We start from the raw sequence: 15,000 nt of genomic DNA, 5'->3' as shown, positions 1-15,000 counted from the left end.
TTCCTTGGTGTCCACATCACCAACAAACTATCCCGGTCCAAACACACCAAGACAGTCGTGAAGAGGGCACGACAAAGCCTTTCCCCCTCAGGAGACTGAAAATATTTGGCATGGGTCCCCAGATCCTCAGAAAGTTCTACAGCTGCACCATCGAGAGCATCCTGACTGGTTGCATCACCGCCCGGTATGGCAACTGCTCAGCATCTTACCGTAAGGCGCTACAGAGGGTAGTGCGTACGGCGCAGTACATCACTAGGGTCAAGCTTCCTGCCATCCAGGACCTTTATACTAGGAGGTGTCAGAGGAAGGCCCAAAAAACTGTCAAAGACTCCAGTCACCCAAGTCATAGATTGTTCTCTCTGCTACCGCACAGCAAATGGTACCGGAGCACCAAGTCTAGGACCAAAAGGCTCCTTAACAGCTTCTACCCCCAATCCATAAAACTGCTGAACAATCAAATGGCTACCTGGACTATTTGCATTGACCCTCCTTTGTTTTTACACTGCTGCTACTCACTGTTTATTATCTATGCATAGTCACTTTACCCCTACCTACATGTACAAATTACCTCAATTACCTCGACTAACCTGTACCCCTGCACATTGGCTCGGTACCGGAACCCCATGTATATAGCCTCGCTACTGTTATTTTATTGTGTTACTTTTTTAAAACTTTTGTTTATTTAGTAAATATTTTCTTAACTCAATTTTCTTAAAACTGCATTGTTGGTTAAGGGCTTGCAAGTAAGCATTTCACGGTAAGATCTGCACCTGTTGAATTTGGCGCATGTGACAAATACAATTTGATTTAATTTGATCTATTCTACTACTACTAATATTACTACTACTACTACTACTAAAATTACTACTACTACTACTAGTACTACTACTAATATTACTACTACTACTACTACTACTACTACTACTACTAATATTACTACGACTACTGGAGCCTAATTCATTCCCTACGTACACAACGCAAGAATGCAGTTGCTACGCAAAATTGTTATTCTCCGTAATTGCGTTGCGTTACAAATTGCGGGTCCGCACAACTTTATCTACGCATCTACGCCGGATCTTCATTTTGTGTAGCTGATTGTAGTTCTTGTGTGCATGTAAATTAGGGTATAAATTGAGTCGCTCTGGATAATAGCGTCTGCTAAATAACAAAACATGTAAAATGTAATTTACGACTACCACGGCACTGTTACTCACCAGGGGTGTAGTGGCGCCACCTGTAGGGACGTCATGTTTCTGCAGCCTGCTCCTAGAGCCCACACCACCTCATGACCAATGGGGTCTGACGAACTCCTGACACACAGACACACACACACACAGACAAACACAAACAGACATACACACACAGTTATTTCAGAATAGGCACGAAAATGTAGCCGAGGTGAGACTGACTCATGCTCTCATGATGAGGTAGCCCTGCCTGAGACTTCACTCACACACCAACACGACCCTAAGGTGCTGTAGGTTACCTGTATGTGAGGTGCTGTAGGTTACCTGTATGTGAGGTGCTGTAGGTTACCTGTATGTGAGGTGCTGTAGGTTACCTGTATGTGAGGTGCTGTAGGTTACCTGTATGTGAGGTGCTGTAGGTTACCTCTATGTGAGGTGCTGTAGGTTACCTGTATGTGAGGTGTTGTAGGTTACCTGTATGTGAGGTGCTGTAGGTTACCTGTATGTGAGGTGCTGTAGGTTACCTGTATGTGAGGTGCTGTAGGTTACCTGTATGTGAGGTGCTGTAGGTTACCTGTATGTGAGGTGCTGTAGGTTACCTGTATGTGAGGTGCTGTAGGTTACCTGTATGTGAGGTGTTGTAGGTTACCTGTATGTGAGGTGCTGTAGGTTACCTGTATGTGAGGTGCTGTAGGTTACCTGTATGTGAGGTGCTGTAGGTTACCTGTATGTGAGGTGCTGTAGGTTACCTGTATGTGAGGTGTTGTAGATTACCTGTATGTGAGGTGTTGTAGGTTACCTGTATGTGAGGTGCTGTAGGTTACCTGTATGTGAGGTGTTGTAGGTTACCTGTATGTGAGGTGTTGTAGATTACCTGTATGTGAGGTGTTGTAGGTTACCTGTATGTGAGGTGCTGTAGGTTACCTGTATGTGAGGTGCTGTAGGTTACCTGTATGTGAGGTGTTGTAGATTACCTGTATGTGAGGTGTTGTAGGTTACCTGTATGTGAGGTGCTGTAGGTTACCTGTATGTGAGGTGCTGTAGGTTACCTGTATGTGAGGTGCTGTAGGTTACCTGTATGTGAGGTGTTGTAGGTTACCTGTATGTGAGGTGCTGTAGGTTACCTGTATGTGAGGTGCTGTAGGTTACCTGTATGTGAGGTGCTGTAGGTTACCTGTATGTGAGGTGTTGTAGGTTACCTGTATGTGAGGTGCTGTAGGTTACCTGTATGTGAGGTGCTGTAGGTTACCTGTATGTGAGGTGTTGTAGGTTACCTGTATGTGAGGTGCTGTAGGTCACCTGTATGTGAGGTGCTGTAGGTTACCTGTATGTGAGGTGTTGTAGGTTACCTGTATGTGAGGTGCTGTAGGTTACCTGTATGTGAGGTGCTGTAGGTTACCTGTATGTGAGGTGCTGTAGGTTACCTCTATGTGAGGTGCTGTAGGTTACCTGTATGTGAGGTGTTGTAGGTTACCTGTATGTGAGGTGCTGTAGGTTACCTGTATGTGAGGTGCTGTAGGTTACCTGTATGTGAGGTGCTGTAGGTTACCTGTATGTGAGGTGTTGTAGGTTACCTGTATGTGAGGTGCTGTAGGTTACCTGTATGTGAGGTGTTGTAGGTTACCTGTATGTGAGGTGTTGTAGATTACCTGTATGTGAGGTGTTGTAGGTTACCTGTATGTGGAGGTGCTGTAGGTTACCTGTATGTGAGGTGCTGTAGGTTACCTGTATGTGAGGTGTTGTAGATTACCTGTATGTGAGGTGTTGTGGGTTACCTGTATGTGAGGTGCTGTAGGTTACCTGTATGTGAGGTGCTGTAGGTTACCTGTATGTGAGGTGCTGTAGGTTACCTGTATGTGAGGTGTTGTAGGTTACCTGTATGTGAGGTGCTGTAGGTTACCTGTATGTGAGGTGCTGTAGGTTACCTGTATGTGAGGTGTGTAGGTTACCTGTATGTGAGGTGCTGTAGGTTACCTGTATGTGAGGTGCTGTAGGTTACCTGTATGTGAGGTGTTGTAGGTTACCTGTATGTGAGGTGCTGTAGGTTACCTGTATGTGAGGTGCTGTAGGTTACCTGTATGTGAGGTGCTGTAGGTTACCTGTATGTGAGGTGCTGTAGGTTACCTGTATGTGAGGTGTTGTAGGTTACCTGTATGTGAGGTGCTGTAGGTTACCTGTATGTGAGGTGCTGTAGGTTACCTGTATGTGAGGTGTTGTAGGTTACCTGTATGTGAGGTGCTGTAGGTTCCCTGTATGTGAGGTGTTGTAGGTTCCCTGTATGTGAGGTGCTGTAGGTTACCTGTATGTGAGGTGCTGTAGGTTACCTGTATGTGAGGTGCTGTAGGTTACCTGTATGTGAGGTGCTGTAGGTTTCTACTGTAGCAGCTCGCCAGCCACAGGGAGCGGTCAGTCAGGACGTGAGGACAGTGAGACACTCTGAGCACCAGTAGACTGCATCCTGCTGACCTCAGCAACGCCTCCACACCTCCCTCCAGACAGCCCCTGGAGAGACACACCACCCTGTTGCTGTAGGCTAGCAGGCTCCTAATGCAATATGACCGTGTGGTCCAGGACTGTATGTTTTGTTGTCCTTGTTTGATATTAATGGAGGTTACCGTGTGATCTTGTCGTAGTCCTCTCTGCGTTCATTTCGGCGTCGCGGTCGTGGTTTGAGGTTCTGGAGCACCAGGGAATGGGTCTGAGTACACCACTGAGACATGGTCACGAGGAACTGAAATATAACCATAACACAACCATGGAATAACCATAACACAACCTCAAAACAACCATAACACAACCATGGAATAACCATAACACAACCACAAAACAACCATAACACAACCACAAAACAACCATAACACAACCACAACAGTGAGTGGGTCTGAGTACACCACTGAAACATGGTCACTAGGAACTGAAACACAACCACAACACAACCTTAGCTTAACCATAACACAACCATGGATTAATCATAAAACAACCACAACACAACCATAACACAACCATGGATTAACCATAACACAACTACAACCACAACACAACCATGGATTAACCATAAAACAACCACAACACAACCATAACACAACCATGGATTAACCATAAAACAACCACAACACAACCATAACACAACCATGGATTAACCATAACACAACTACAACCACAACACAACCATGGATTAACCATAAAACAACCACAACACAACCATAACACAACCATGGATTAACCATAAAACAACCACAACACAACCATAACACAACCATGGATTAACCATAACACAACTACAACCATAACACAACCATGGATTAACCATAACACAACTACAACCACAACACAACCATGGATTAACCATAACACAACTACACCAGGGAGTGTGTCTGAGTATACCACTGTGACAACGTCACCAGGAACTGAAACACAACCATAACACAACCTTAGCTTAACCATAACACAACCACAACACAACCACAACACAACCATGGATTAACCATAACACAACTACACCAGGGAGTGTGTCTGAGTATACCACTGAGACAACGTCACCAGGAACTGAAACACAACCATGGATCAAAAACACAACCATAAAATAACATAACATTACCATACATTAACCACAACCACACCGTGAGAACAGGAGTGAAACACAACCATGAACTAAAACAGAACTGAAATAGACCCAAACATGACCGTAACTTCACTGCAATGATATCAATGATGATTATTATGCCAAAGGTGCGTTTACCTTAGCGGAGACTCTGGCGTTCTCCAGTCGTACCCGTGTCCAGACGGCCGGGTGTCTTGCCACAAACCTCCAATCAGAGCACACCTCAGCGACGAGCAGCAACGTCCGCACATCCAAATAAGGAAACACACAGAATAACCCCGCCCTCAGTCTCAGAGTCCCCGCCCCCAACGCTATGTCACCACGGTGACACGGGCTGGACCGCACGGACGACACACCTGGAGGAAACATCAGGTAGAGATAGTAAGACACACGAAGACATAGACAAGGCTGGAGTTTAGACACAGACAAGGCTGGAGTTTAGACACAGACAAGGCTGGAGTTTAGACACAGACAAGGCTGGAGTTTAGACACAGACAAGGCTGGAGTTTAGACACAGACAAGGCTGGAGTTTAGACACAGACAAGGCTGGAGTTTAGACACAGACAAGGCTGGAGTTTAGACACAGACAAGGCTGGAGTTTAGACATAGACAAGGCTGGAGTTTAGACACAGACAAGGCTGGAGTTTAGACACAGACAAGGCTGGAGTTTAGACACAGACAAGGCTGGAGTTTAGACACAGACAAGGCTGGAGTTTAGACACAGACAAGGCTGGAGTTTAGACACAGACAAGGCTGGAGTTTAGACATAGACAAGGCTGGAGTTTAGACACAGACAAGGCTGGAGTTTAGACACAGACAAGGCTGGAGTTTAGACACAGACAAGGCTGGAGTTTAGACACAGACAAGGCTGGAGTTTAGACACAGACAAGGCTGGAGTTTAGACACAGACAAGGCTGGAGTTTAGACACAGACAAGGCTGGAGTTTAGACACAGACAAGGCTGCCCAAATGGTACCCTATTCCCTATATACACTGAGTGTACAAAACATTAAGAACACCTGCTCTTTCCATGACATAGACTGACCAGGTGAATCCAGGTGAAAGCTATGATCCCTTATGGATGTCACCTGTTAAATCCACTTCAGTCAGTGTTGATATTAGGAAGGGGTTTGTTCCTAATGGTTGGTGTACTCAGTGTATATAGGGCACGTATTTTGACCAGAGCCTTATTGACCCTGTTCAATAGGGTGTCATTTAGAAAGTGGGTAAGCATTGAACAACGATTGCGATGGTGGATGCTAATGTTAACCTTTTCCCTGCTGCCTGGTAGGGTTAAAGGTTATTACCTGAGCCAGGTGAGGGTTCCAGCCTGGTAAGGTTAAAGGTTATTACCTGAGCCAGGTGAGGGTTCCAGTCTGGTAAGGTTAAAGGTTATTACCTGAGCCAGGTGAGGGTTCCAGTCTGGTAAGGTTAAAGGTTATTACCTGAGCCAGGTGAGGGTTCCAGTCTGGTAAGGTTAAAGGTTATTACCTGAGCCAGGTGAGGGTTCCAGTCTGGTAAGGTTAAAGGTTATTACCTGAGCCAGGTGAGGGTTCCAGTCTGGTAAGGTTAAAGGTTATTACCTGAGCCAGGTGAGGGTTCCAGTCTGGTAAGGTTAAAGGTTATTACCTGAGCCAGGTGAGGGTTCCAGTCTGGTAAGGTTAAAGGTTATTACCTGAGCCAGGTGAGGGTTCCAGCCTGGTAAGGTTAAAGGTTATTACCTGAGCCAGGTGAGGGTTCCAGCCTGACGTCTGCGTGTCTCTGAGTCTCAGGTGTGCTCCAGGCCTCTGACCATGTGTCCTCCTCCTCATCCTCCTCTTCCTCCTCTTCCTCTGTGCTGGGGGGCGCCCTCCACCTGGTCCGCCCCCACCCTCCCCTCCCCTCTGGGGTGCACCTGTACCCCCTCTCCCTCCTCTCTCCCCCCTCTCGAGTGGAGCAGGGAACGTGGTAGTAATGGGGTTCACTAGAGGCTTCCAGAGGTGTGGCCCACCCCCCCACCGAGTCACTCTCCCACCCCCCAGAACCCAGGGACAGGGTTCGCATACGACCAGTGGGGGCTCTAGAGAGAGAAAGGGAGACAGATACAGTGGCTTGCGAAAGTATTCACCCCCTTGGCATTTTTCCAACTTTGTTGCCTTACAACCTGGAATTAAAATGTTTTTTGGGGGGGTGTTTGTATCATTTGATTTACACAACATGCCTACCACTTTGAAGATGCAACAAAAAAATAACATTGTGAAACAAACAAGAAATAAGACAAAAAAAAACAGAAAACTTGAGCTTGCATAGCTATTCACCTCCCCAAAGTCAATACTTTGTAGAGCCACCTTTTGCAGCAATTACAGCTGCAAGTCTCTTGGGGTATGTCTCTATAAGCTTGGAACATCTAGCCACTGGGATTTTTGCCGATTCTTCAAGGCAAAACTGCTCCAGCTCCTTCAAGTTGGATGGGTTCCGCTGGTGTACAGCAATCTTTAAGTCATACCACAGATTCTCAATTGGATTGAGGTCTGGGCTTTGACTAGGCCATTCAAAGACATTTAAATGTTACCCCTTAAACCACTCAAGTGTTGCTTTAGCAGTATGCTTAGGGTCATTGTCCTGCTGGAAGGTGAACCTCCGTCTCAGTCTCAAATCTCTGGAAGACTGAAACAGGTTCCCCTCAAGAATTTCCCTGTATTTAGCGCCATCCATCATTCCTTCAATTCTGACCAGTTTCCCAGTCCTTGCAGATGAAAAACATCCCCACAGCCTGATGCTGCCACCACCATGCTTCACTGTGGGGATGGTGTTCTCGGGGTGATGAGAGGTGTTGGGTTTGTGCCAGACATAGCGTTTTCCTTGATGGCCAAAAAGCTCAATTTAGTCTCATCTGACCAGAGTACCTTCTTCCATATGCTTGGGGAGTCTCCCACATGCCTTTTGGTGAACACCAAACATGTTTGCTTATTTTTGTCTTTAAGCAATGTCTTTTTTCTGACCACTCTTCCATAAAGCCCAGCTCTGTGGAGTGTACGGCTTAAAGTGGTCCTATGGACAGATACTCCAATCTCCGCTGTGGAGCTTTGCAGCTCCTTCAGGGTTATATTTGGTCTCTTTGTTGCCTCTCTGATTAATACCCTCCTTGCCTGGTCCGTGAGTTTTGGTGGGCGGCCCTCTCTTGGCAGGTTTGTTGTGGTGCCATATTCTTTCCATTTTTTTATAATGGATTTAATGGTGCTCCGTGGGATGTTCAAAGTTTCGTATATTTTTTTATAACCCAACCCTGATCTGTACTTCTCCACAACTTTGTCACTTCACCAATTTGGACTATTTTGTGCAATTCCATTACATTAAATCAAAATAAAAATCTATTTAAATTGCAGGTTGTAATGCAACAAAATAGGAAAAACGCCAAGGGGGATGAATACTTTTGCAAGGCACTGTACATGTCCTGATTCCGCAGAGTGATATCCACCCTATATCAGCATTATCTTGTTGATCCTGGATCAACAATCAATCAACAAATTAGATTAAATTGTCTTGATTGACAATATAGGATCAACACAGCTAAATAATGATCCAGGATCAACACAGCTGAATAATGATCTGGTATCAACAGAGATAAATGATGATCTGGTATCAACAGAGATAAATGATGATCTAGGATCAACACAGATAAATAATGATCCAGGATCAACACAGATAAATGATGATCCAGGATCAACAGAGATAAATGATGATCTGGTATCAACAGAGATAAATGATGATCTGGTATCAACAGAGATAAATGATGATCCAGGATCAACACAGATAAATAATGATCTGGTATCAACAGAGATAAATGATGATCTGGTATCAACAGAGATAAATGATGATCCAGGATCAACACAGATAAATAATGATCCAGGATCAACACAGATAAATGATGATCCAGGATCAACACAGATAAATGATGATCCAGGATCAACACAGATAAATGATGATCCAGGATCAACAAAGATAAATGATGATAATGAGGGGTATCTACCCATAGTGGTGGTGATAGATCTGGTCTCCTAGTCTGTACGGCCCAGATACACTGTAGCTTCTCTATGAGAGAGAGAGAGAGAGAGAGAGAGAGAGAGAGAGAGAGAGAGAGAGAGAGAGAGAGAGAGAGAGAGAGAGAGAGAGAGAGAGAGAGAGAGAGAGAGAGAGAGAGAGAGAGAGAGAGAGAGAGAGAGAGAGAGAGAGAGACAGAGAGAGAGACAAAGAGAGACAAAGAGAGACAAAGAGAGACAAAGAGAGACAAAGAGAGAGGGTGAGAGAGAGAGAGAGAGAGAGAGAGAGAGAGGGAACATTATTACAATATTTCCAGCCATCACCCCAAGACCTGGGTAGCTGGTTATATGGACTCCTCAGCCAATCAATGATCAGATAAATTGTTCCTTCTCACCCTGTAGCCAATTAACTTTGACCCTGTGATGATGTCGTCTTCACTGTGGGCGTGTCCATTGGTCCTGTGGCCGTTGGTCCCATTGTGGGAGTCACTATCGTTATTGTGGGTGTGGCTATTATCATTGTGGGTGTGTCTGTCATTATTGTGGGTGTGTCTGTCATTATTGTGGGTGTGTCTGTCATTATTGTGGGTGTGTCTGTCTGGAGCCACCAGTAGCTGCAGCTGGCTCTCTGCCCGGTCGGCTCGTTCCAACAGAGCCTCTATAAAGGTCTGCAGCCGCAGCTTAGCCTCTGCCTCTCTCTCCGCTGTGGCTGTCAGGAACCGCTCAATATCACACACCTCCCTGTGATGCAAACATATATATACATATACACGTTAACATCCACCCACACAGATATACAGTGGCTTGCGAAAGTATTCACCCCCCTTTGGCATTTTTCCTATTTTGTTGCCTTACAACCTGGAATTAAAGAAATTTTTTTTTTTTTTTTTGGGGGGGTTTGTATCATTTGATTTACACAACATGCTTACCACTTTGAAGATGCAAAATATTTTTTCTTGTGAAACAAACAACAAATAAGGTAGGTACAATAACATGGAACACCCTGTATCTAGTAGGTACAATAACATGGAACACCCTGTATCTAGTAGGTACAATAACATGGAACACCCTGTATCTAGTAGGTACAATAACATGGAACACCCTGTATCTAGTAGGTACAATAACATGGAACACCCTGTATCTAGTAGGTACAATAACATGGAACACCCTGTATCTAGTAGGTACAATAACATGGAACACCCTGTATCTAGTAGGTACAATAACATGGAACACCCTGTATCTAGTAGGTACAATAACATGGAACACCCCATTGCAGGGAGGCCTCCCCATATGACCATGTACCATATCAGGAAGGTCTCCATTGAAAGGCCTCCCCACATGACCATGTACCACGTTGTTATGTAGATGAGGTTAATGTCTCTAGAGTCTAGCCCTGTAGATGAGGTTAATGTCTCTAGAGTCTAGCCCTGTAGATGAGGTTAATGTCTCTAGAGTCTAGCCCTGTTGATGAGGTTAATGTCTCTAGAGTCTAGCCCTGTAGATGAGGTTAATGTCTCTAGAGTCTAGCCCTGTAGATGAGGTTAATGTCTCTAGAGTCTAGCCCTGTAGATGAGGTTAATGTCTCTAGAGTCTAGCCCTGTTGATGAGGTTAATGTCTCTAGAGTCTAGCCCTGTAGATGAGGTTAATGTCTCTAGAGTCTAGCCCTGTAGATTAGGTTAATGTCTCTAGAGTCTAGCCCTGTAGATGAGGTTAATGTCTCTAGAGTCTAGCCCTGTAGATGAGGTTAATGTCTCTAGAGTCTAGCCCTGTTGATGAGGTTAATGTCTCTAGAGTCTAGCCCTGTAGATGAGGTTAATGTCTCTAGAGTCTAGCCCTGTTGATGAGGTTAATATCTCTAGAGTCTAGCCCTGTAGATGAGGTTAATGTCTCTAGAGTCTAGCCCTGTTGATGAGGTTAATATCTCTAGAGTCTAGCCCTGTTGATGAGGGTTAATGTCTCTAGAGTCTAGCCCTGTTGATGAGGTTAATATCTCTAGAGTCTAGCCCTGTAGATGAGGTTAATGTCTCTAGAGTCTAGCCCTGTTGATGAGGTTAATGTCTCTAGAGTCTAGCCCTGTAGATGAGGTTAATGTCTCTAGAGTCTAGCCCTGTAGATGAGGTTAATGTCTCTAGAGTCTAGCCCTGTTGATGAGGTTAATGTCTCTAGAGTCTAGCCCTGTAGATGAGGTTAATGTCTCTAGAGTCTAGCCCTGTTGATGAGGTTAATGTCTCTAGAGTCTAGCCCTGTTGCCTGCAGCTGGACAGATATTCATTGAAAGGCCACTACACAAAAGGTTAGGTAAATGTCTTGAAAAAATACATATGACAAACTAAAACAACACCAGGATGAAGTGACTGTCTTTATGGTAGTCTTTATTGTGGTTTGTAATGTGGGAATTAGAAAAACAGCTAAACCCAAACAGCCAAGTCCAAGTGTGTAGCTCCCAACATAAACAGTCATCACACAGAGGAAGAGAACATCATGTGTACTTGTTTTCCAGACAACTCCAACATTGGAATATTTACTGTAGGGTGCCATGTGCGATAGCAGCATACTGTAGGGTGCCATGTGCGATAGCAGCATACTGTAGGGTGCCATGTGCGATAGCAGCATACTGTAGGGTGCCATGTGCGATAGCAGCATACTGTAGGGTGCCATGTGCGATAGCAGCATACTGTAGGGTGCCATGTGCGATAGCAGCATACTGTAGGGTGCCATGTGCGATAGCAGCATACTGTAGGGTGCCATGTGCGATAGCAGCATACTGTAGGGTGCCATGTGCGATAGCAGCATACTGTAGGGTGCCATGTGCGATAGCAGCATAATGGAGAGGCACTTGGCCAGCTGGTGTGAGGAAGTAGTCCTTGAGGTTGTTGTGCACGTCTATAGTAACTCTGTTTGCCCTGTCTGCCAACATATTTCTTGGGTCCAGGAAGCTAATGTCTCCCCTTGTACCACCGGTCTCCATTCACCTGGACGCAGGTCCCCAGTGGGGTGGATTCACCTGGACGCAGGTCCCCAGTGGGGTGGATTCACCTGGACGCAGGTCCCCAGTGGGGTGGATTCACCTGGACGCAGGTCCCCAGTGGGGTGGATTCACCTGGACGCAGGTCCCCAGTGGGGTGGATTCACCTGGACGCTAGGTCCCCAGTGGGGTGGATTCACCTGGACGCAGGTCCCCAGTGGGGTGGATTCACCTGGGACGCAGGTCCCCAGTGGGGTGGATTCACCTGGACTTGCAGGTCCCCAGTGGGGTGGATTCACCTGGGCCTTGAGTCCCCAGTGGGGTGGATTCACCTGGACGCAGGTCCCCAGTGGGGTGGATTCACCTGGACGCAGGTCCCCAGTGGGGTGGATTCACCTGGGCGCAGGTCCCCAGTGGGGTGGATTCACCTGGACGCAGGTCCCCAGTGGGGTGGATTCACCTGGACGCAGGTCCCCAGTGGGGTGGATTCACCTGGACGCAGGTCCCCAGTGGGGTGGATTCACCTGGACGCAGGTCCCCAGTGGGGTGGATTCACCTGGACGCAGGTCCCCAGTGGGGTGGATTCACCTGGACGCAGGTCCCCAGTGGGGTGGATGTACCGTGTTGATGACTCTGTGCTGTCAGTGTCTGTGTAGTCAGTGTCTGTGTTGTCAGTATCTGTGATGTCAGTATCTGTGTTGTCAGTGTCTGTGTTGTCAGTATCTGTGATGTCAGTATCTGTGTTGTCAGTGTCTGTGTTGTCAGTATCTGTGTAGTCAGTATCTGTGTAGTCAGTGTCTGTGCTGTCAGTGTCTGTGTTGTCAGTATCTGTGATGTCAGTATCTGTGTTGTCAGTATCTGTGCTGTCAGTGTCTGTGTTGTCAGTATCTGTGTAGTCAGTGTCTGTGCTGTCAGTGTCTGTGCTGTCAGTGTCTGTGTTGTCAGTATCTGTGTAGTCAGTGTCTGTGCTGTCAGTGTCTGTGTTGTCAGTATCTGTGATGTCAGTATCTGTGTTGTCAGTATCTGTGCTGTCAGTGTCTGTGTTGTCAGTATCTGTGATGTCAGTATCTGTGTTGTCAGTATCTGTGCTGTCAGTGTCTGTGTTGTCAGTGTCTGTGTAGTCAGTATCTGTGCTGTCAGTGTCTGTGTTGTCAGTATCTGTGATGTCAGTATCTGTGATGTCAGTATCTGTGATGTCAGTATCTGTGCTGTCAGTGTCTGTGCTGTCAGTGTCTGTGTTGTCAGTATCTGTGATGTCAGTATCTGTGTTGTCAGTATCTGTGCTGTCAGTGTCTGTGTTGTCAGTGTCTGTGTAGTCAGTATCTGTGCTGTCAGTGTCTGTGTTGTCAGTATCTGTGATGTCAGTATCTGTGTTGTCAGTATCTGTGCTGTCAGTGTCTGTGTTGTCAGTATCTGTGCTGTCAGTGTCTGTGTTGTCAGTATCTGTGATGTCAGTATCTGTGTTGTCAGTATCTGTGCTGTCAGTGTCTGTGTTGTCAGTATCTGTGTTGTCAGTGTCTGTGTTGTCAGTGTCTGTGTTGTCAGTGTCTGTGTTGTCAGTATCTGTGTAGTCAGTGTCTGTGTTGTCAGTGTCTGTGTTGTCAGTGTCTGTAGTGTAAAGGTAGTTGTGGAGAGCCACGCAGGTCTTCACTCAACCTCAAGGACTCATCTCAGGATCCTCCATCTTCACAGTGGTCTCATCTTTCTCTGGAGTCTCAACCTCAAGGACTCATCTCAGGATCCTCCATCTTCACAGTGGTCTCATCTTTCTCTGGAGTCTCAATCTCAAGGACTCATCTCAGGATCCTCCATCTTCACAGTGGTCTCATCTTTCTCTGGAGTCTCAACCTCAAGGACTCATCTCAGGATCCTCCATCTTCACATGGTCTCATCTTTCTCTGGAGTCTCAACCTCAAGGACTCATCTCAGGATCCTCCATCTTCACAGTGGTCTCATCTTTCTTTGGAGTCTCAACCTCAAGGACTCATCTCAGGATCCTCCATCTTCACAGTGGTCTCATCTTTCTCTGGAGTCTCAACCTCAAGGACTCATCTCAGGATCCTCCATCTTCACAGTGGTCTCATCTTTCTCTGGAGTCTCAATCTCAAGGACTCATCTCAGGATCCTCCATCTTCACAGTGGTCTCAGCTTTCTCTGGAGTCTCAACCTCAAGGACTCATCTCAGGATCCTCCATCTTCACAGTGGTCTCAGCTTTCTCTGGAGTCTCAACCTCAAGGACTCATCTCAGGATCCTCCATCTTCACAGTGGTCTCAGCTTTCTCTGGAGTCTCAACCTCAAGGACTCATCTCAGGATCCTCCATCTTCACAGTGGTCTCAGCTTTCTCTGGAGTCTCAACCTCAAGGACTCATCTCAGGATTCTCCATCTTCACAGTGGTCTCAGCTTTCTCTGGAGTCTCAACCTCAAGGACTCATCTCAGGATCCTCCATCTTCACAGTGGTCTCATCTTTCTTTGGAGTCTCAACCTCAAGGACTCATCTCAGGATCCTCCATCTTCACAGTGGTCTCATCTTTCTCTGGAGTCTCAACCTCAAGGACTCATCCCAGGATCCTCCATCTTCACTATGGTCTCAGCTTTCTCTGGGGCCTCAACCTCAAGGACTCATCTCAGGATCCTCCACCTTGCAGCAAGGATCCCAAAGCAGTTCTTTGACATTCTTCTGGCTCTTGAGTGACGGTAGTTGTAGATCTTCTTGGCATCATCAAGGCCAGAATAACCTTTTAATAAAGAAGCATTTCCATTACTGTTGAACAGGAACATGAAGGATATCAAATGTGTACTGTGACAACTGTGAAGCCTATGCTTTGGACATAGGCCCCCATCATTTTACTAGGATGCCAAACCACTTTTATGTGGCAAATCATTACGTCTATATTGGTATCATTTTCACATCATATGTTTAGTCACATGTATTTAGCGTATCTTACCTGGATAAGGTCGCATCAGGTTTACCCTCAGAGGGAATGCCTCGTCTCCCACTGAGACTAATGGGCTCGGTGTTTGGGTCCAAACTCTCTGGCTTGGTAGCGGCAGCTAGCCTGCAATGAGTTGAGAGCCCAAGTTGCTCTGCCCAACTTGCTCTGCATCGCAGACTGCCATCAGGACCATTGAGAAGAAGCCCTTGTAGAAAATACCTTTCACCGTCAATACTTCGTATAGGTTGGATAAGAGGTATATTCTCCATCTTGTAACTGTTCAGTGGCTC

General features: G+C 46.2%; 1 protein-coding gene across 1 annotated transcript in view; it reads right to left on the bottom strand.

The window, feature by feature from the left end:
- LOC121559197 (F-box only protein 41-like) overlaps positions 1-15,000 on the bottom strand; it is a 27,871-nt gene that overhangs the window by 7,928 nt on the left and 4,943 nt on the right. The window contains exons 3-9 of the mRNA XM_045221715.1: positions 9,202-9,547; positions 8,797-8,858; positions 6,509-6,846; positions 4,927-5,144; positions 3,803-3,918; positions 3,537-3,689; positions 1,215-1,310 (exon numbers count right to left, since the gene is read on the bottom strand). Coding sequence (XP_045077650.1) covers positions 1,215-1,310; positions 3,537-3,689; positions 3,803-3,918; positions 4,927-5,144; positions 6,509-6,846; positions 8,797-8,858; positions 9,202-9,547 — 1,329 coding nt within the window. The remainder of the gene's footprint in view (positions 1-1,214; positions 1,311-3,536; positions 3,690-3,802; positions 3,919-4,926; positions 5,145-6,508; positions 6,847-8,796; positions 8,859-9,201; positions 9,548-15,000) is intronic.

This window comes from Coregonus clupeaformis, chromosome 8, assembly GCF_020615455.1.
Source record: "Coregonus clupeaformis isolate EN_2021a chromosome 8, ASM2061545v1, whole genome shotgun sequence".
Taxonomy (NCBI): domain Eukaryota; kingdom Metazoa; phylum Chordata; class Actinopteri; order Salmoniformes; family Salmonidae; genus Coregonus; species Coregonus clupeaformis.
This window is presented reverse-complemented; position numbering and strand designations above follow the sequence as displayed.